Source organism: Styela clava, chromosome 2 (assembly GCF_964204865.1).
Source record: "Styela clava chromosome 2, kaStyClav1.hap1.2, whole genome shotgun sequence".
In the NCBI taxonomy this organism is placed as follows: Eukaryota; Metazoa; Chordata; class Ascidiacea; order Stolidobranchia; family Styelidae; genus Styela; species Styela clava.
The window spans coordinates 8992416-9014075 of record NC_135251.1 but is presented as its reverse complement, the minus strand read 5'-3'; the positions used below and the strand labels follow the sequence as shown (position 1 = coordinate 9014075).

The following is a 21660-nucleotide window of genomic DNA, read 5'->3' as shown; positions in this document are numbered from 1 at the left end:
ACGATAAGTAAGAAGCTACTATTTTTCCGGTGCGCATTGCCTATTCATCTTATTCACCTCGTGGAAAAAAGGAATGCTCACGAATATTGTGTTTCTCGGCATATACCAGGACAATACATTTGAAATATTTATTAATTGAAAATTGAAGAACGGTCCCTACAACGCTGTTTCAAATTTTGTTTTTCACTTTGTTTAGTTTAGACCTATGCAACCCGAAATTTTTTCCAACTAATGTCTGTTGTAGCTTGAGTCATTAAATATTTGCAATTGGTTAGTTATATTGTTCTAACATACTATTCTAATTTGTATATTAGAGTTGCAAGCAAACTATCCAGGAGTGGAAACTGGCAAATTATCACGAGAAAGCAATAAAAAACGCAAAACGAAATTTTCAACAAAATGCAACATTCGGAAGTGATGATATTAAAATCAATTATTTGAGACAAACTGAATTAACCTGCAATGAGTATTTTTCAGAGATGAAGATTCGAAATTCGCGTTTATTGGTAAGATAAAAACAACATTCCGATTCATTATGCTTTGAACTCAACATTGAGCCAACGATTAAAAAACACGATTATAACTCTTTTGCACCACATTGTACCTAACCACTATATTATCGTGACTTCATTCTGAAATCTTTTTACACTCCACTAATCATAATTTTATACCTTTGGCATGTTGGTCGTTGCAGACAACGTTAAAAAGCTAAATACGTTTCTCCTTGACCATTGTAGTTTGTTCATGTTATTTATCTCACTGTTTGCAGAGAAAACAAACTGAGGTCGTGTCAGGGGCTAAAGAAAGATGTCTGTCTGACTATCAAAGTAACATGAACAAGGTGTCTTCTTAGTAGAACTCCCTTGGAATTTTATATTATCTTTTACTATTTTTTTTATATTTGAAAATAATGTTGACACATCAATTATATCGTAACAGTTTTTTAGGAGCCAGGGTAATATTTCATTTCAGAGTGCAGAAATTTATTCCAAATAATCCTGTAGGTTTCAAAATGCGATACGCTGATACACGGTTTTGAAAGCCAGTTTGGGAAATAAATACTAAACTAAAAACATTAATGTTTCATGTTGCATCCTATTTCTATTTATTTTTGTTTTCAAATTATTCTATCTATTTTGGCGAAAATAAATTGCATGACTCCGATGTATTATCCGTTCACTAGACACATATGCGCTTGAGTGCAAATATTTTATTTGTGCGATTGACATACAAAACAATTGATTAGCAATTCAGATCTAGTGCCATCTCGTGGAATAGAGATAAAATATTTATAATATAATAGTACAAATTATATTATTTCAGGTTTTCAGAGATGAAGCATTGTCTCATCGCGATCTTCAAATGTTTCATGACAAGCATCGTGAAGCAGCTCTGTAATTACTACGACGAGAAGTTGCATCTTTATATTCTGATTATGATCAGATCTTGGAATATGAAAAGGATCTTGAAAACAAAATAAAACAAAAATATCACGAGTTTCAATTGGAGAATCAGAGAAACCTCGACCTGAAAAAGGTGATATACCCTTCCAATCATTTACAGATAACCTTTATTCTAGGAAACAATATTCGTAAATAATCTTTAATCTGATATTAAAAATTAGTACCAGTACCAAGTATACATATGAAATACGTGGACTGGAGTAATGGGTTCCCGTTAACCGCTATCATAACTCGTTTAAATTAAGAGGTAAAGATAAAAAAGAGATGCTCAAATGTAATAGCACGAAAAACAAATGCCGACGACCACAAAGTCCACGTCGTAGGTGGCCACGCTTGGCGACAATGTTCTCGTGAATTCAATAAAAACAGATACCTTTCTGTTGAAAATCCACTGAGTACTAAAAAAAATTTTAAATGTTAAAATCGATTTTTCTATTAGTCACATTGAAATCCAATTTTTCACAACTAAAATGTCGCTTCTACAACCAATGCCATTTAGCAAAACAGCCCATGTGGCCACTTTATTCCAGTAAGCCCAGCAAAATCTGAGAATAAATCTTATTTTATAGCTTGACTTTAAAACACATCTTATATTAGATTATACTTTATTGCAGCGAAAACAAGAATTGACTTTTAATGAACATGAACAGACGGTAGAAGAATTTTTACAATCGATTTGTGGGGTAAGTTTTGGTTATTCATTAAGACAAAATATATTCGATATTCTGAGGCTGATCACGTGATAAAACTTTTATAGGTTATTTGTCCATGCTGGCTATTTATTATATTTTCTAACTTAGATAAATAAATAGGGGTATGAGAGTAAACTCCTCATAATACAAAGAGTATTCTCCAGTCTGAAGGGGGGGGGGGGGGGGGGCATATAGGTATTCACTCAACTCAAGTTGTCCACTTATTTAAAACTCGGGGTATAAATTTAATGACTTGGGCACGTCATCAACAAACCGCCAAGGATAAAAGACTCAGTGATAGACGCGATTTTGGGTTTGCACTTGCAAATTGGATGGCCCGCTAATCGACTTGGCTTGCGACTCGGAGTTTACTTACAGTCCACCACTGTAACGTAATAGGCGCTGAGTTGTTATTATTATAGTTATCATCGCACGTGTAATTTTTTGTTAATACACAGTATTATGAAAGTGATCTGGCAGAGTGGGAAAGACACATGAAACATCAATTTAATCAGAATTTATAGAAAAAAATGAAGCGGTATGTATATATATATAATTCTATATTAGTCTAGTGTTACAGTGACTTTTCTTCTTTGGTAATGTTAATGCAAGCATATATATATAATTTCAGTTCAACTCCACGACGCAAACAAGTTAATTGAAGTGATGGAGTGGTCGAACTTTCTCTTCCATTCATGTGAATACTGCTCACCAAGATGATATGAGAATAAACAATATATATATGTTATAATTTCAAACAGATAATTTTAAACAACTAAATTCCACAAGTTTAAGCCCTAAACAATCTCATATTGGTGCACGTAACAGGTAGTTTACCCGTTTTGCGCATTTAACATTCCTACAAGCGCTGAAGCATTAATCTAATTTGATTTCTATTGGTTCTCCATCACACGCATCCCTTTTTTAAAGCAAGGTCACGAGAACACATTAAAATACAAATAAAGAGAATACTTGAGCGATAATACCAGCGATCACTGAAGTGTAAAAAACAACAGATACTATAAAGAAATATAGACATATAAACAACGTGTTAACAAATTCCGATTGACGTAAGCATAGTATGCAGTTAAGGTCATAAAAGCAGTACAACAGGTATAATGTGTGCTACAAAACTTGAAAAACTTCCGGTTTAGAGTTATTGTTTTCTGGATAGAAGTCAGACAATAACATATAAAAGCCTATAATCAATTGAATGTTATGAGCTTATAATTTTTCGAAGTTACAAATGTTGAACGTTTCGAAAAAATACACCTAATTTTTACATCTGTAAATATACCATGCAACAACTAGGCAAAATATTAAGCTGAATTTTTTATCAAGTCATTTACTACATTTTTTTTCTATTTATCATTGTTCGTTCACTTTATATTATTAAATTTTACTTTGGAGATTAAATTATGTTTCTCCCCCAAACAGCGGCCACTAATATTTAAGTAGCTATGCTATTCGGAAACGGTTAAATATTTTTCTTCTAAACTCTGGTATTTAAAAATAATGAAATAAAAAATTTCATTCACGGAAAGAACTGTCTTGAGCTCATTGTTACATCACAATTCTGATATGCCAGTCACGTGTATTATTTTTATGGTATCGGTAACCATGCACGTCGCTTGTCGTTGTGTTGACCGCATGGAATGTCGTCTTAGTGGATTAAAATGACCAAAAATGGGTGTCTTTTTGGTAATGAAAATTGTAATAGACGACGCAATGAAAAAGCTCGCTTCTCGACATTAGATTATTCAATATCTAGAGAAAATGTGACTTCATCTCGAGGCACCATTTACCGCAAACTAAGCAGTGCGTGCACATGTGACGAGTAAAAAGTTGTATATTGCGAGAGATACCGAAGGCCAGCTAGGATGTCGTGTTTGCGACGGACAGCGGACGCCTTTTCTGCTACAATTCGCGACAAGGCACTTGTGCGAGCGAGGATATTTGGCACTGACGGTTATCAAAACTAAGCTCGCAATCGCTTCGATACCCGTGACAACTTGCGTATTGCGTTAAGTAAAATATAGCTGTGTATTGTAGATATAATGAAAAAGGAAATTTCAGTTTCATCAATCTCACTTGAGTCAATGGACTGTTTCTAATAAATAGTTGTCTGTATTTGAGTCAAACTGTACTAACATTAAAAACACATTTTGCGTTTTTTAGGATTGGGTCGCGAGTATTCATAAAACTCAGATTTGGGTCGCGCTCGAAAAAGTTTAAGAACCACTGGTGTAAAGGGACTGAAACCTATGGACAGGAGATATATTCACTTGGCTGACACAGACAGTCCAGACTAGTAATAGAACTAAAAAAAGGAAAATCGGAATAAAGTTAAGGCCCAATCCCAACCTGGTACACATACTAGGTGAGCACCGTTTTCATTGAACATAACTTCTATTTCAATTTATATAACCCATAGCATGTTTTCCAACATTTCACATGAGTTTAAAAATCATAGCATCTGCATAGTTGATGTTCAATTTTTTTCTCCAAACATAGGTTAAATTGGTCACAGTTATGTAGTAAGGTATTACGCAATATTCTGATTATGCGATATTCATTGCAATCTAACTTGTATTATTGTTTTCAGTTTCCAGGTTTACTTTTCATATATTCTAGTAATGGTTAGAAGTTTTTTTGATTGGTGAACATTCAGTTGACGTTAAGTACAACCAGGTGTTTGATCAAATTCTACGACTTTGCAAACTTCCGTTTTTGATTTCAATAGGTATGTAATTTCAGAATAAAATCACCACAATCATCTCTTACAATTACCTCATAAATTCGACTAATTTCAATTCTAAGATATGATTGCTAATGTTCAATAAATACAAATATCTACAGCTATCAAAAGCTGCATGAAAAGATTTTTTGCTTTACATATGTGTCTTTGGGCAAGCTCAATGGCACTTAGCTGATGAATGCTTAACTGATATTAAATTGCTAATATTCTCCATTTTCTTTCAAAGGCTTCCCATATAACTCTATCATTTACAATATTTAAGCTCACTAATTTTTTTAGTTAACCATACTCACTTTATTTCATACAGAAATGGAACCCGTAGCTATTGCCCGAATAACAGATAAGGGAAAATTTATTGTTGATGATGATAAACTGGTTGAAATATTCGAGCCACTTAAAAATAAAGATCTATCAATCATTTGTGTCGCTGGTTCATACAGAACTGGAAAATCGTTCATGCTGAACTTTTTTATTCGATATCTTCGTGAACACGGGGTGAGTGCAAATACGTACTTTCACTATAAGAAAAATTATCACAAAATGTTTTGCAAAATTCGTATTAAAAAAAATAAATTTACCCATGTAGTGAAGGAAAAACTGCAAAAGTTTCACTTTAATTAATTTTAATTGTATTCAAGTGGGAAAATAGCAATTGGCTAGGATCTGATGATAAAAAATTACAAGATGGTTTTGATTGGAAACGAGGTTCAGATCCTCATACAAAGGGAATCAATGTTTGGCCAGAAGTATTTGACGTTCCTTTGGAAAATGGAAAAATGGTAGATTAACAATTAAAATAATATATTGGTTTTATGATATTTTAACCTTTAGTTATCACACATTTTTAATGAATGATTAATTAAATTAAATATTTTTTTTAGTTTTTAAATGAGCATGATATATTTAGTTGTTTTAAAATGTTATAAAATTCGAACCATCCCCAATAGAATATCTACAATCGAGAAAATTCAAATTTGCCTTGATCTTCTATGCCTAAGTATGTTAAGGATTATTCTAATTACCAATGTCGGATAACGATAACATAGAACCCCGTCCAAATCCTGATTCTGTATCTATTGCCATTGAAAGAAACAATTTTAATATCCTCTTAGCTTATCCCTTTTTCCAATTTCCAAGACTTCATGTATATATAATAATAAATTAAAGGGCATTTTTGAATAACCAGCATGATAAATGTGGTTTTGTGTAGCAAATGCGTTTTATTTAATCATTTTATCCTTTATGAACAGGTTTCAGTGATGATTGTAGACACTCAAGGTCTGTTTGACAATGATAACACGCCAGATACCAATGCTAAAACCATGTCAATCAGCACTTTACTTTGCTCGCATCAAATCTTGAATATTCAAAACCGTCTTCAGGAAAGAGATCTGGAACATTTGCAGGTAAATTAAAGAAAATGAGGTACTCCCGAAATAGTCACTTGTCTAGACCCCGAACTCGTAATAGAACTAATATAAGTAAAATTGGAATAAAATTATATCCTACCCTAACCTGGTACACATAATACGTTCCGGTGCCCGCCATCTTGGTTCACAACATACTTCGGGAATGCCGTAAATTGTGCTTTAGATAAACGGAAGTAAATTAGAATATGGTTATCCCGTATGGCTTCCGATAATTTGAACCTTATGAAAATTATCGTCCACAAAGTAGTACAACTTCTCGTTGTCAAGTATTCATTACGGTGGTTCATGTGACCACTTATCAAGCATAGGTTTATTCGAAATCTTATTATCTACCAGTACATTTTACATGATTGAATACAATTTTTACAAACATCTGTTTGCAATATCTAACGAGTTCTGACGTTTCATATTCATTCAAGAAAAGATGAAAGCTGCTGAAACAGCTAACTCTCTAACTCAATTAACTCCAGTGGATCATGTCCTCTCGACCTGTTCCCAATTCAGATTTAATATTTCATTTTTTGATTTGTTATTTCTGTAAATATTCAGCTTTCTGTAGAATACGCCTGCGCTGCTGTTGGCCTTCAGGGAGAAAAAGATAAAAGAGGGAAACAAAGAACAACCTTTCAGGTCTGATAAAATTCTTATATTTTCATTGTTTATGCAATTCTCCACAAACATTTATAAAACTAATACAGCCTCATAAAATATCCCACATTTATTTTCATTACCATCGTTCTGCTCAGACGATGTAACATACTATCAAACATTCTTCAGAAAATCTCACATGATATGGCGATATAAAGATTGAACAAAACAAGTTTTGAACTCCATATACTCCAATGTATAGTTTAGTAAACTACACACTATTCTTTACCATATTATATTGATAATTTGATATACTTGATATTTTATTGACTAGCTAATCGTTGAAGTTTGTGATTCTTTTTGATAGAAATTGACATTTCTGATACGAGACTGGGTTAACGATGACGAATACCCATATGGGAATGGAGGAGACAAGTACTTGGATAAAATATTAAAAGCGAAATCAAAATCAAAAACCGTAAATGATGTGAAGGAGTCTGTGCATCGCGCTTTTAACGAAGTCAAAGGCTTCCTCATGCCGCCACCAGGAAAAAAGGTTTCCAAAGGAGAAAAGTCAACCCTTACAAATAGAGGTGGGATTTTGTACTTGCTATGTAGACTATGTTTTTCATTAGTTAAACTTTATTTAGTTCTACTTTTTTTCCAATTTTATGCCAAGATAAGCAATCGTATAGGCTAAACGGTATGTGTCACATGTCTAAAACAAAAGAAAATTATCTTAGAGTAGATAACGTGAAGAATCATTAGCAATGAAATGATATTGTATAGTGTAATACTCAATATATCAGTAAGTCATCAGTGTTATTTAATAATATTTCATATCATTCTTACTCAAAATGATAACTTTCTGCGTTTTCACTCAAGATATCAAACAAATTTTTCGTGATTACACAATGCAACTAACTGAAGCTACATTGCATCCAAGAAATCTGATTATGAAACAAATGTTTGGGAAGCCTATCTCTGCTAGTGCGTTGATGAATCTTCTTGCAGCAGTCAGTAATTCATTTAGAGATGGAAAGCTTCCAGAAATCGGGACAATGCTCGAAGTATGCTTTACAGTAAATAGACTTTAATAAAAAAGAAATACATGATCCACAACACAATTGAACATCATTGAAGTGAATGTATTTAATCTAAAATATGGAAAAAAAAACATTTTAAACCTAACAGATTGACTCAAAGCAAACAACTAAAATGATGCTGTTTACCACCAAGCATTTGCCATGAGCTAACTTTTTAGAATATCACTTGTAATCCATTAATAGTAAATGTTTTTTTCTATAAAAACTGATATAATTAAACAACACTATCTTACCTGTCATTTATGCAATACAAATAATACCTAAAAGGTAATCAAGTGTTTATAAAGTCGTGCATAGTACTTCTGTTACGTAATCCAAACTGAGCAAATGTATGAAACTATAAATATTGCTAAATTCATAATCTTTCAGAACACAGTTCGAGCCAATAATGATGAAGCTGTTCAAAGCGCTGTACGCCGATACAAAGAAAAGATGGCAGAAGTAAGATAAATGTTTGAGAATTCTATGTCAACCAATCACAAATATAACTAAAAATACAATTGGTGACTGTTCCCTCGTTTTTAGCTTGTTCAAGGCGAAATTTCCACACCTGATGTTCTTCGTGATTTTCACAAGAATGCAGTTGGCGAAGCCACGATACCATTTTATGAAATATCAACATTGGGAGAAGATAGTGATAGAGATAAAGCACATCAACATGCAATAAAAGAATGTGAAGACTATTACAGAATTGTGGAGCAGGAGAATGAAACAAGAAAGGTGCTTCGAACTTCGATTTTCATACCTTATTTTTTCAGAAAATAGGTCCTAGTGAATCGAGTATGTTATGCAGACTTACTTTCTTTCATATTTAATTTTTTTACTTTTGTGTGGATTTACTGTTGTAATACAGTATATGGATAACTTTGATCTACTTTTGAAAACACATGCGGCATTGTGAGGTCATATAACGTCAATTGATAACATTAACCGGAACTGAATTAGTATTCAATGAACTATGTTATACTATTTTTCATACGTAATATTTAGGTTCCTAAAATAAATTTTAACTTTTTTTTTGCCTATCGCATCACTCAAGTTGTAACAAATTGGTTACAAATTGTCGAAGAGAAACATTGGGGTATTTCCAAAAAATTAGAAACATGCGCTTGACTGACTGCCAGTACATAGCCATGTTATTTTTTCATCATTCCCTTTCACAGGTACAGATATGAAGAATTATATCTTCCGTATAAATAGCAGTGGATTTTTAAGATTTCTTTAATAATTTTATTTAAAAGTATTTGATTTTGATTATAATTCTTTTGGTTATGATATAGTCCAAAGTAATAGAAGAAATCAACAACTTGACATCCGCCATGGAAACCCAGTACATGGTGACAATGAGAGATCATGTGAGTAGCGAATGAGGCGATAAACAATTAATATATTTATGATATGCTTTAGGTTATTTCCAATCTACTTTCATTGCGCGAAAAAAATAATACCTATAGCACGCGGTATACCATCTGAATGCCGTGTTTTTTATTAACCTTTAATCACGAATAAACAGTGCGATAAAGCAAGTTTTCAATTCAGGATCTCACAAAACTCTCAGAAGAAGATCTTGAAAGAATAAACATGACATTAGGTGAATCAATATTGCTGGAATTTAATAGGCAAACTGCAGATTACCTACAAGCAATGCCGAGTGACGTCAAGAACAAACGTAAAATGTTAGAACAACGTCTATCTACTCATTACGAAACGTTGGAAAAGGAGAGATTATATATTGAAAGAAAAAAAGAATTGGACCAGGTATGATGTATCGGGAAAATATTAATATTTTCAACTCTTTTTTAATTTCAAAGAGAATTTATCGATAACATATTTAGTTTGTTGGCCTCTAGTGGTGTATTACATGAAGTAAAAAATTAAACAATTACTGATTAAAATACAACAGACCTGGTTAAGATATATTTAGAACTGACTTAAGACATAACACAGTTGAAATTGTAAATGGACCTCATGGACACCCTGAATTAAAACGGACAATATCGAAACAAACGTCAATAAAAATATGACAATTTTATACAATTTAGATGAAACAACAACGAACAATTTGCATGCATGGATTTACTTAATTACTCGACTTCACCGCAATAGAGCATTTTACTGTCGATGTGGGTAAAATATGTAACTCACTAGTACAAGTTTAAATTTGCCTTAACTTGACTTTTTAGCTTTGAATAAAGTTAATCTTCTTGTAATGCATTAAAGGTATATAATAAGTTGAAAACATTTTAACATACATGCCGCAATATTTTTCAGCAAATAAATAAACTAAGAATCAATCAAGTAGCAAATGATGTTTTATCAGATATTCAGAACGCGTTGTCTCAGGTAAGTGTTCTGCTTAAGGCTTCCAATAATTAATACTCAAGAGCGAAATCTCTATGTTCTAAAATTAATAAAAATATCAAAGATATATGTATTTTATCATATTTCTTTTTTAGTATGCAAACGAATACTGCATGGACATTCAAAGTATTCAACAAACCAAGTACAAAAAATGCTTGGAACAGTATGATGCAATAACAAGGGAATATGATGACGTTACTACAGTGAAAGAGGCTCGTGACAAATTGATTGAGAACATGAAACAATATTTTGCGAATCATGTGAAGCCTGTCAACGAAAACAACAAGGTATTGAAAATCAAGAATTTGCAGATACATGTCATTTCCGAAATACCATTGTATAATTTGATGATGTTTAGGTTTTCAAATTACTTTTAATGTATACTATTTTTTCCTCAAATTCCCCTAATTTAATTTTCTATTTCTAACGTGTTTGAGATTATGGTCTAATCACTTTCTTCGAGTGTAACTTCAACTAAATTTTCTGCTCTAAGCTGTCTGGAATCTGTTTTTAACATTCCTAAGTTCGTTGAGTATTTCATATATTATCAATAATATGGGGATGAAGTAAATTTGTGCTTAAAATTAGTTGTGTATGGTGGCCCATTGTTGCCACGCTTAAAATTGAAAAAAATAAAAATTTAAAAACTTAAATAAAAGTAAAATAAAAAATAGTTGTGAAAAAACATTAAAAAAAAATAAAATAAAATGAAAAATAAATGAAAATATAATGAAAAAAAAAATTAAAAATAAAAACGAAAATAAAATAAAAACAAATTATAAAAAAAAAAGCGTGAATAAAAAAAAATACAAAGGTTGACAACGATGGGCTGCCTCGCGGCCCATCGTTGTCACGCGTTTTTATTTTGAGAAAATTTGCTTCGGCTTGGGACCAACGTTGTCATGTATAATCCTACGCGCACAAACGTGTTCCCTGGGTTTGTCATTGACATGGTGGTCAATATAATATATTTTGAAATATCGCGGACATCGATCCAGAGTACTCAAGCTTCAACCATATCACGCATTGTCTCTTCTTAAAAAAATAAGCATTTCTTGTCTTTTTAATCCGTCTTTAACGTAACTCTTCACCGCAGCTTCCAACTGCTCATCATGTTTCCACTCGTCAGACATTTTTAGATATGATCTCAAATATCTGTATATCTGTAAGTCTTTTAAATAAACAATCAACATGTTATTAAAGTAGTATATTTACTCTTGATATGAAACCATTAGGCCTTGGACGTTGCCAGAATATTCAAGCCTGTTTGTTGTCTACTTAAGATTATCACATCAGACATGCAGACATGTAACACAAGAGTGAGTTTGTTGTTTAATTTGAATATTGATGTCCAAACATTCAACTATTACGGTACTTGAATTTATTTAATCTCGCGCACGGTAGGTAGTCTATCTGTCTATAACAACATCTAAATTATAATTTATTTATCCCCAAAAATTTATTTTAAAGTTAGGTTTAAGGAGCACCATTATCAGCAAAAAAGTTTGACGCGCCATTAGCTGTACCGGTACCGTAGGTTACCGGTACCGTACCCTCGTGACAATTACAATAACCGGTACCATGCTGGTAAAAAATATTACGCACAACCTGTAACTGGCTGCGCTCAATCCATCCCTCGATTCACTATATTCTATCGAGGGATGCACTATGAGTATCTCCCATTCGTTTCATGACTGACTGCATGGGTACAGGTACGGTCAAACGGTACCGGTATCGCAAGAATGTCCGGACCATTGAAGTGTTTATACACCTCAGTGGTCCGGACAGCTGAGCAGAATTCTCCAATAAATTACCTTCTACACGTAAAAACAAATTTCCCGAATTTTCGTACTCAATTCTATATTCTCTTATCATTATTATAAATATATTACTTCTAGTTGAACTTGTAGCATGGGGAATTTATAGAACATTTTCGTTTTGAATTTATTGAATATTGCTCAAGAAAATCAGTAGTGAGTTAGAAACACAGGAAACACCGTTTGTGCGCGTAGAATTATGCATGACAACGTTGGTCCCAAGCCGAAGCAAATTTTCTCAAATAAAAACGCGTGACAACGATGGGCCACGAGGCGGCCCATCGTTGTCAACCTTGTATTTTTTTTTATTCACGTTTTTTTTTTAGTTTTTTTTCAAAATTTTGTTTTTATTTTATTTTCGTTTTTGTTTTTTAAATTTTTTTTTTGCATTTCATTTTTATTTTTTTTATTCATTTTTTTTTTTATTTTTTTTTATGTTTTTCCACAACAATTTTTTTATTTTACTTTTATTTTAAGTTTTCTATTTTATTTTTCATTTATTTTTTCAATTTTAAGCGTGACAACGATGGGCCACCATAGTTGTGATATGCCCGATGCAATTTCTACGTTTTCGTTGTATTTATATTTTTTGTTGTAGACGGTTTAAAATTCATAAAACTGGTTTATTGGGAATAGAACTGAAATAAAAAGGCTTTTAATTTTTTTTTACATGCAGAGGGGTTTATAGATACCATATATTGCTTTAGCCATCACAGATGTATCAAATGAAGTAAAAATACTTAAACAATTACTTATTTGAATATACAACTAACCTGGTTAAGATATATTGAGAACTGACTTCATATCAAAATTGACATTGTAAAGGGACTTTTTTCAACTTTCAGAGACAGTTAGAATTGAAATATCAACAGCACATTGAAGATGAATTGAATGAATATGATCGGCGGATGAAAGAGGTATTAAGCAATGATCCAGACCATATATAATGATTTACTTTCAGAACGAATCAAAGACAAGCTGGAGTGGTATTTTCCAACATGAGATATGCATTATGCTTCAAATTCAAAATCTCAATGTCGAGCTTTCCACTTCCGCTTTCTACTTTAATTGGGAATTGCTAACAAGTTAAGTGTTCCAGATGCATGGACCTAGATAACGTAGCAAATCTTGATTGTCCGCTGAGCGAACTATTGTTTGTATTTGGTATTACTTGGTTATATTATTTGGTGTTACATGTTATTCGTTTTTTTTTTCAATGACTTTTCCAAGTTAGTGTCAACTTATCTTTTCTAGTAAAATTGATAATTGTATTTTTTGATGAAGCTCAATACGAATTAAAAACTTTAACACTTTATCGTGTTTCATTAATTTTCTCAGTAGATTTAAGATTTTTAAGTCTCAAAGATCTCTAAACAAATATGATCTTGCGTGCAATGATTTTATTTTCCATTTGAAATTTTTCGTAAACAATGACATTTGATTTTATTCCAGATTACTTCAGATGGTAAATGGAAAAAGAATAATGATTTCTTACAATCACACAAAGAACACAAAGAAAAAGCTACCAAAGACTTCAATAGATTAATTGCAAATATGTAAGTTTAACTGGATGTAGACAAAATATGGTATGTTCAGCTGGGGCCGATAAGACAGCTTAATCATATGACGAAACAAGAAATCTTGTCTGATTACCAGTTCACGTCGGGTATGGGATTATTTAGCCAATTACTTGTTTCAGATGCATGGATTTAATGGTGGAGGAAGCCGTAACCGACCAGAATTACTCCACGACGGCGAGAATTCCAGCAATCCTCTCGCACACAATCAATCCCGCATGGGATTCGAACCTTCGAACCGACTCAGGATAATATTCAATGACGCGGTGGCATATTTCTAACGCCTTACACGATGCGCTACCCGCCGAACACACAACAGTCATTCATCAGTACTTACCAGAATACTTTGTACAATTCCATATAAAACATCATTGCATAGATACTTGTTTATGATTGGGAAACTTATCAGACGTTTAAATATTTTTCAGAAAACCATGTCTTCCAGATGAGGATGTGCAAAAATGCAAAGAAAAATTGAATCATAAAATGGAAGAAAGATTCAATGACATTCACAAGCAAAACAATGACAGAAACAGAAATTTGCAACAATTGAAGGAGGTAGAAACTTTTTAAATTTGAATTTAAAAAAAAATCAATACAAAACAATGACTATGATGCGTTTCTAACTTCAAATCCTAAAGTTTATTGAGTAAAATTTAATGTAATACACAGTTATACATTGTGTCCATAAAGTTCCTTTAAAATTTCAATTTATTATGCAGTGAGTTCTCGATAAATCTTAACCAAGTTTGTTGTTTTCAATCAATAGTTGTAAGTAGTTTTACTTCATTCAATATATATCTGTGAGTCACAAAACAATATAAGGTATTATTAAATTCCCTTTGAAATTTTAAAAATTTTTAAGGGGGTATGTATATCCTGTATATCATAATTTCATGGCAAACATTAAATAATGAAAGGCACATACTGCATTGAACAAAATCATATATCTAATCTATCATTTCTAAAACGTTATCATAATTAAGAGGTGAGGCTGGTGATTATAACACGCGTACCATTCTGTATTCCTGTTGTCATATATATTTACTAACTTTCAAAAAATAATTAAAAATAGTGAATTAGCATTTTAGCTTATTTGCAGGAAATGAAATCAGGTCAATTTGTTCAGGAAGCATTTGGGATTAACGAAACGGGAATGGATAAGGTAAATAATATCAGTATGAAAATGTAAATTCAGTTATATGGAATCTTGACCGTTTGCCCAATTTTTTCCAACTAGGCTGCCCTGCTCCTAACTTGTTGAATGATGGTCCCAATATGCGTTTCATCAAAGCGTGTTAAATCGAGAAATTATTGAAAAGCAAGATAATGATTTATAAAGCATACTGATTGTTAATGGAGATTTTAGTGAAAAGACAATAGAAATCCCTAATCGGTAGGTTTTGGCAGTCCTGAATAATGTCGAATGTGTACAATAGGAAAAAATAATTGGTTACAATAACCTTTTTCATATGTGTCATGTGCTCTTGTACAAAGTTCGCTTGCTGAAACAACATCGAATTAAAGTTATGAATAGCATTTCTTTTATGCAGTATAAATTATTTCAGCTTTTAACCAGTAGTGAAAGCTGCGATAATCTACAAACAGAAAACTCAAAATTTGAAAAGATGGCTGAAGACAAGTTCAAGGCTCTTTGTTACAGCATGTGAGTAGTCCATGATATCTTTTTTATAAAGCGCTTATGCTTTGAACAAGGCTATATAATTACAGCCACTGTCTCCGAACAATATGTAGCTGCTATTTAGAGGGACCGGGTTCGGCATGCCAATTCAATGTATTATACATTGTGTAAGCTGGGGGCGTTGTATGTCAACTCGAGATGTGTTATCTGGCAATACCGTTACGTTTAACGCTTTTGCCGCTAGCTCAGTGATATGTTAACTACGCGCAGTGTGCGACAAGAGGTCATTTGGGGCAAGGCCATTTCATGGCTTTTTCGTTCTTTTTTTTTTCAAGTTATTGAAAATGGGGCTTAGACATCGTATTGCATCGTCTAAAAAACTAAATGTATATACATACGTAATTTACATAGTAAAAATCTATTACACAGGAAAGAAAACAAAGATTACACATACTAGCGCGAGAAGAAAATACTCTCATAAAAGTGCAAATATTAGCCAAACGACCACTGCTCAATTTATACAAAAATTTACTTAAATTTCATTGTTTTAAATATTTTTGCGTATGTTTTTTGCAGAGGTTGTGACACTACGAAAGGTCTTGAAAAACTAAAATTATTGATGGTTAAAAGATTTGATATATTCAAGAAAGTAAATGAAAACAACAAGGATGCAGCTTTCGAAAAAAAGGTAATTATAAATTGATTTTGTTTTGTTCAATCAACTCCAAATATCTATCATTAAATAGGCCTAACCTGCTTCTGGAGAATTACTCGCAAACAAAAGCATGAACTAGTCAGAGTTTATAACATGGGGGTTCGGTTAATAATACAACTAAAACAAGATAAATTTTATTTATCAGAACTTATTCGGTTCACCTGCTCAAAAATTACAAAAAGTTGTGGTATATATATATACTTGATGATGTTATGTTTTGAACTCAATGTTCAGTAAATTTCTATATAACTTTTACATTTTCTACTTCATTAATGTTTTTAAATCCCTGTTGAATAGCTTAATTTTCTTTTAGCGTTTTTTGTGTTAAATCTGTAGATCTGATATTATATATGTTTAGAAAGTTGTGAGACAACGTTTTTTTTCTTCAATTTTTAGAAACGCAAAGAAACAACGAAAGGGGTGAAAGATTACCGCGGCAGTATGGAAAGGGTAAATATCTTTATAAGAGTTATAAATTGGAATTAATCAAAAACTGAAAAGATCAATCTTATCGATAATTGTTTGTGAATGGTAAACCAATTTTTGTGAAGATTATTACATATAACGTTTTAATACTGTAGTTTCTAAAGTTAATATACCGTGGGCCAAAATTAGAAGCGGAAGGATATTCGCGCCCCGGAGATAACTGATAAACTAACTGATAACTAAAATACTGCCATATGCCGGTACGTATTATTAAGATACCGGTTTAGTTGGATTGTCACGAATATACACGTGCTTCAACTGTGATGATGACATAGCTAGGCTGTATCTAAAACGAAAAAGGTAAAGAGTATAGTTAAACTAAAAATGTTGAACTGATTTCTCAAGTTCGGCGGACCATATTAAATCGTTACACAGGGCTTAGATGGTTTGGGAATTATTGTTTTGATATTTAGTTTTGATGATATGAACAAATAATATTCAAGTCAATATCAGTATCAAACTTGCGTAACTTTATTTTGCATCATTCATTTGGTGTCTTTCAAAAACAGTTCTACTTATGCCACCTTTTTATTTCAGTACATATCTCAAAATTCTCCTCCTCCTCCGGACGACGAAGATCTCATAGAAAAGCACGAAGATCTCAAAGAGAAAGCAGTTGAAGACTTTCGCAATGCCTTGGGCAAAAACAAGTATGCTTTAAATATCATAATAGGCTGCAGCATTTGTCCAAGATGTACGTAATAAAGTAAAAGAAAGTACGTACTTATGGGCCGGGAATGTTCAGTTTAGGGAGTCATTCAGTAAGAAACAAAATTAGTGGACACGGAGTAGACATATGTATCGTTCTTCTTGTCGTTAGAATTTTTCTTCCTATCGTTATGCTATCGTTATGAAAAAAAAACGCTTTTCTTATTAACTACACAGTCAATAGCTTTGAAATTTTCCAAGGTTAAACATAGAATGCTACTTTTGTTTATTTCTGTACTACTTCGTGTCCATATATTTGAGCATCGCTCTCTTGTTTTTAATTCAAATGAGTGTCTCCCTCGTTTTCTACTATTTTAAGCTTATCCCGAATTTATCCATTGGTACTTTTACTTCCCACATTCTTAATTTTGATGATAAGATATTCATGCTTCAACCGAACATTATCAAATATGAGATAGATTAGATTAGCATAATACTTAGATAGTATACAACTAAATTTTTCCGTTAGCAGTGGCAATTTATGATATAACTTCCATATACTGCTAATTATATGTCACAGTATAACCAATGAAGATAAGGAGGAATTGGAAAAACAAATAGAGGAACGGTTTTCAATATTCAAGAGTAAGAATAACACTGAAAAAAATAGACTGCAGCTTCAGCAACAAGAACACGTGTGTAAACATTTGTCCTATTTTTTACACACTAATTCCTATGTTGTTATTATTTTAATGAAGTTTTCCTCATTTACATATATCTTCTCTCTCTCTCTGTCTCTATCTGTCTGTCTCTGTCAATATCAAAAAATGAGTCGAATAAAAATGAACGAATAAATCATTGAAAAAAGACGATAATTGTAGTTTCTATTTTTATTTTCACATTTCCTTTGTATTTTAATATTTAAAACAGGAGACAAACAAATCTCAAGTTGAAAAGGCTAGACATGAAGCATACAATAAATTTGTGAGCAGTATGCGTAATGTAAGTAGGACGAGTGTCAATGAAAGTTTGTATGCCATAGTTTCAGAAATATGTTTATATTTTTATTCTGTAAAAAGAGATATGAAAAAAGAATCGATTATTCATAAGTTTTTCACTGACATTATTTGCCACTATTCAGTCCCGACATGAATAGGCCTGTTTAGTTTTTCACAATTGCTTAATTAATTTAAAGTGTCAGTTTAAAATGTCATGGCGTAGCGTTATCAGACTATGACGTCGTTTATTTTCCTTTCATAATTTTAATAAACGACTTTAAGCAATATTGTAACTAAAATACGGTGTTCCATTTATAACACCATACTTATATCCCAGCCTACTCAAAGATATGTTTCTACAATCCAAAACTCGTGTACAAAGGAAAAAACAGAGGCAATGAAATTGTTTGATCAAACGACAGAATCTTTAAAGACAAAGATGTTCCAAATTGTGGAGAAGGAAAGGGACACACTGAGCAACGAGATTGATGAACATATCGTAATTGTAAAGCAAGGAAATGAAGAAAATAAGGTGTGTTTTAATTTTTTTAAAGTACCAGGTGCTTGTATTTGCTCTGTTCCCCGGAATTATGTTTGGATTACTCAGAGTTAAGTTTGCATTATCTTACTTTTGTTTTTGTTGCATGTTACTCATTTCCACAGATGTTGCACACTAACCCGAAAGTAAAACCCCCCAAAAAAAAAAATTTTAATCTCGGATTTCCCCAAAAAATATTACTCAAGAACAAGATGTATATATCTTTTTCATTTATTAGAAAAACATGGAACTCAAGCAGAAAAACTTTATTAATGTTCTGGCACAAGAGTATCAATCAAAAATGAACGAGGTGAGCATTACTCATTTTTTTGTACTTATTTTTCTGTACAAAGTTTTGGCCAATAAATTTTGATGTGATACTCAAGGGGCCCCAGCTCGATCATTGGGAGTCCACAGATAGAGTGAATTTAAATTATAATACAAAAATGAGGCTCCACATGAGTGATTTTAGCCTACGATGGTGTTGGATAACAATCAGCCACAAAGTTCTCACTAAAACTTTCACCGGTTATTTCACCAGTCTTTTTATCAATTTTGTTCAAGAATTGAAATCTTAAATTTATCAAAAAAATAAAAATTTTTGGGTAACGGTACCAGGAAACAAGCGATCAATACGATGACAAAACTGCCCGAATCTATGCGAGTTTTCTTATAAGAAATAATTAAATATTTGAAATTTTGAATAAACCTATCTTCGCCATACTAATTACAGTGCTTTGGTCATATAATATTTAAAATTCCTATCGAAACGAATATGCAAACTTAGTACCCGAACCAAATGAACTGAGAAGCTCAAACTCGACAAGCCAAGTCCACAGGTCCTTCCTGTCATTTCAAAATAGAATATGGTAACAATACTGAGTACACTAAAATTGAATAGTTATATTGAAATAGCAAATGATTTAACGTGGATAAGTATAATAAACACCTGGAGGTCCACACGAATTTGGATAACATTTTGGGGTTCCCTGTGATACTCCATTGTACAAACAAATATTAATATATTCATTGGAATAAAATATTTCAGTTTGTGAATAACAAATTGAAAAGGATATTTTGAAACCTTGAAACTCCACCAACAAAAAATATAGCGCTGTATTAAAGTGATAATTAAAATTAATAAAGAGTTTACAATTTACTAAAGCAATATGACCTTACTGAAATATTAGGATTATTTTATAATCATTTAAAACGAGTTCATGAAAAGTTCTTATAGACACAAAACTGACATAACAGAAATAAATCCGGATTCAATTAGATTAACCTTGAATGTCACTCACTGCTCAATAGTCAGCTTAAGTTCTCCGCCGTTTCTCTTTAGCATTAAAATAAGTTTCACAATTTATTTATCTACATTTTGTATACTTTTGTTAATGTTAATGTTTTGTTAATTGAAAATAAACCAATTTAGTTCTGGTTTAAAATATTATCAAATTGACAAGAAACAAACTAATACTTTATAGGCTCTGAGTAATGTCGCAACAACTGAAGAAGCTCTGGACAGTTGCGAAAAACAATTTCTTGAAGAACAGGAGAGTAAACTTAAAGGCTATCCAGAATCGGTATCAATAAAAGCAGAAGAAAAAATAAAAGAAAAAACAGAAGAAGCTAAGCGACAAAATGAAAAGAATAAAAAACACAGGTCTGTCGAAGTTGAAGAAGAAGGTTTGGGATGGAAAATACTTAAAGGGATTGGCAAAGCCGTGACTTACCCATTTCGAAAAATTGGTAAAGGAGTACAGACTGTTTGGAACTATATAACTAAATGAATTTGATTATCGATCGAAGAATGACAAGATTTTGTTTTCTTCTTATATAATTGAGGAGATCATGAAAATATGGCAGTCATATTAGATATGTTGTAGAAAGTTGCTTGATTTTGATTATTAATTGTGTACATACGTATATTCGTGTATACTTGCATAAAAAAGATAGGCATTATGTGTTTTTGTTGTTTTTCGGCCAGTCTGATTCATTGATGGCATAAAAAAATTTAGACGCAGATTGTTTGGGCCAAAAAGAATAGTTTTAGTTCAGTGGATATACTGTGATTTTGAATAACATGAATTCAGTGAAAAATTGATTCAGTAAATTTTCTCATGAACATTCACCAGTAATTGTATTGTGACATCTCACAACACTGCAATATTTCCATTTACATTTCGATAAAATTCAGTGGCCTCGTTTTGTAATTCTTATTACTTTCCACTATAGCATTTGTTGTATTGTCAAATGGGGCATTTAAATAACACATTGATGCTAGAATTCAGAATTCATTTTTATCAATAATAGTTGCTACTAGAGTTTCAGCATGTTTAATTAACAATTCTATAACGTATAGTAATAAAACATATTAACAGGAGTTTGATTTTTCTTGTACAGTTTTCTTGCTGGTTTGAAAAAGACCTGATATATAAAGATATGCAAGGACATACAGACAGTAGCATGCAATAATTAAAAATGAGCGGCTAATTCATGTGCATACACAGCCATTCGTCATGTGCTTAATATCTGAAATATATATATTTGAATTACAACGCTCCAAAAGAAACTATGCTCTTTTAGATTTGAAGAAAATCACTTTTGCACATTTGTAAGCAAAACTGATTAGAGTTATTAATAATAGATCGTTCACCATGATCGGATTTTGTCAGCAAAGATTCGATATTCTCTAAAATATTAATTAATATATAATTTCTTCCCTTTGCAATTATAGCACAATCGTGCTCCGGTTGCGAAAAAGTCAAAGTTCATTGACTTGTAAGTTTGCATAAGGTCAATCGCATTCTACATGCAAAAAATTAAACAATGCTGTGGCGT

General features: G+C 32.1%; 1 protein-coding gene across 1 annotated transcript; it reads left to right on the top strand.

Moving 5' to 3' along the window:
- The first annotated feature begins 372 nt into the window (after positions 1 to 372).
- Positions 373 to 21196, top strand: LOC120336941 (uncharacterized). The gene is made up of 31 exons (XM_078110038.1): positions 373 to 506; positions 1324 to 1536; positions 2078 to 2146; positions 2614 to 2693; positions 2787 to 4535; positions 4761 to 4898; positions 5221 to 5408; positions 5552 to 5692; positions 6164 to 6319; positions 6893 to 6973; positions 7299 to 7524; positions 7817 to 8001; positions 8407 to 8478; positions 8563 to 8757; positions 9318 to 9392; positions 9577 to 9795; positions 10309 to 10380; positions 10494 to 10685; positions 13061 to 13132; positions 13668 to 13771; positions 14221 to 14350; positions 14895 to 14957; positions 15361 to 15458; positions 16011 to 16122; positions 16546 to 16599; positions 17173 to 17285; positions 17864 to 17978; positions 18214 to 18285; positions 18619 to 18813; positions 19058 to 19129; positions 20304 to 21196. The coding sequence occupies exons 7-31, from the start codon at positions 5223 to 5225 to the stop codon at positions 20607 to 20609; spliced, it is 3306 nt and encodes a 1101-aa protein (XP_077966164.1). The 5' UTR covers positions 373 to 506; positions 1324 to 1536; positions 2078 to 2146; positions 2614 to 2693; positions 2787 to 4535; positions 4761 to 4898; positions 5221 to 5222; the 3' UTR covers positions 20610 to 21196.
- The last annotated feature ends 464 nt before the right edge of the window (positions 21197 to 21660 follow it).

Bases quoted from the DNA above. Each gene is read 5' to 3' on its own strand.
- LOC120336941 (XM_078110038.1), top strand. From the start codon at position 5,223: ATGGAACCCGTAGCTATTGCCCGAATAACAGATAAGGGAAAATTTATT. The intron at 7,525-7,816 runs GTGGGATTTTGT...TTTTCACTCAAG, and splicing joins GTCAACCCTTACAAATAGAG to ATATCAAACAAATTTTTCGT. The intron at 10,381-10,493 runs GTAAGTGTTCTG...TTTCTTTTTTAG, and splicing joins TTCAGAACGCGTTGTCTCAG to TATGCAAACGAATACTGCAT.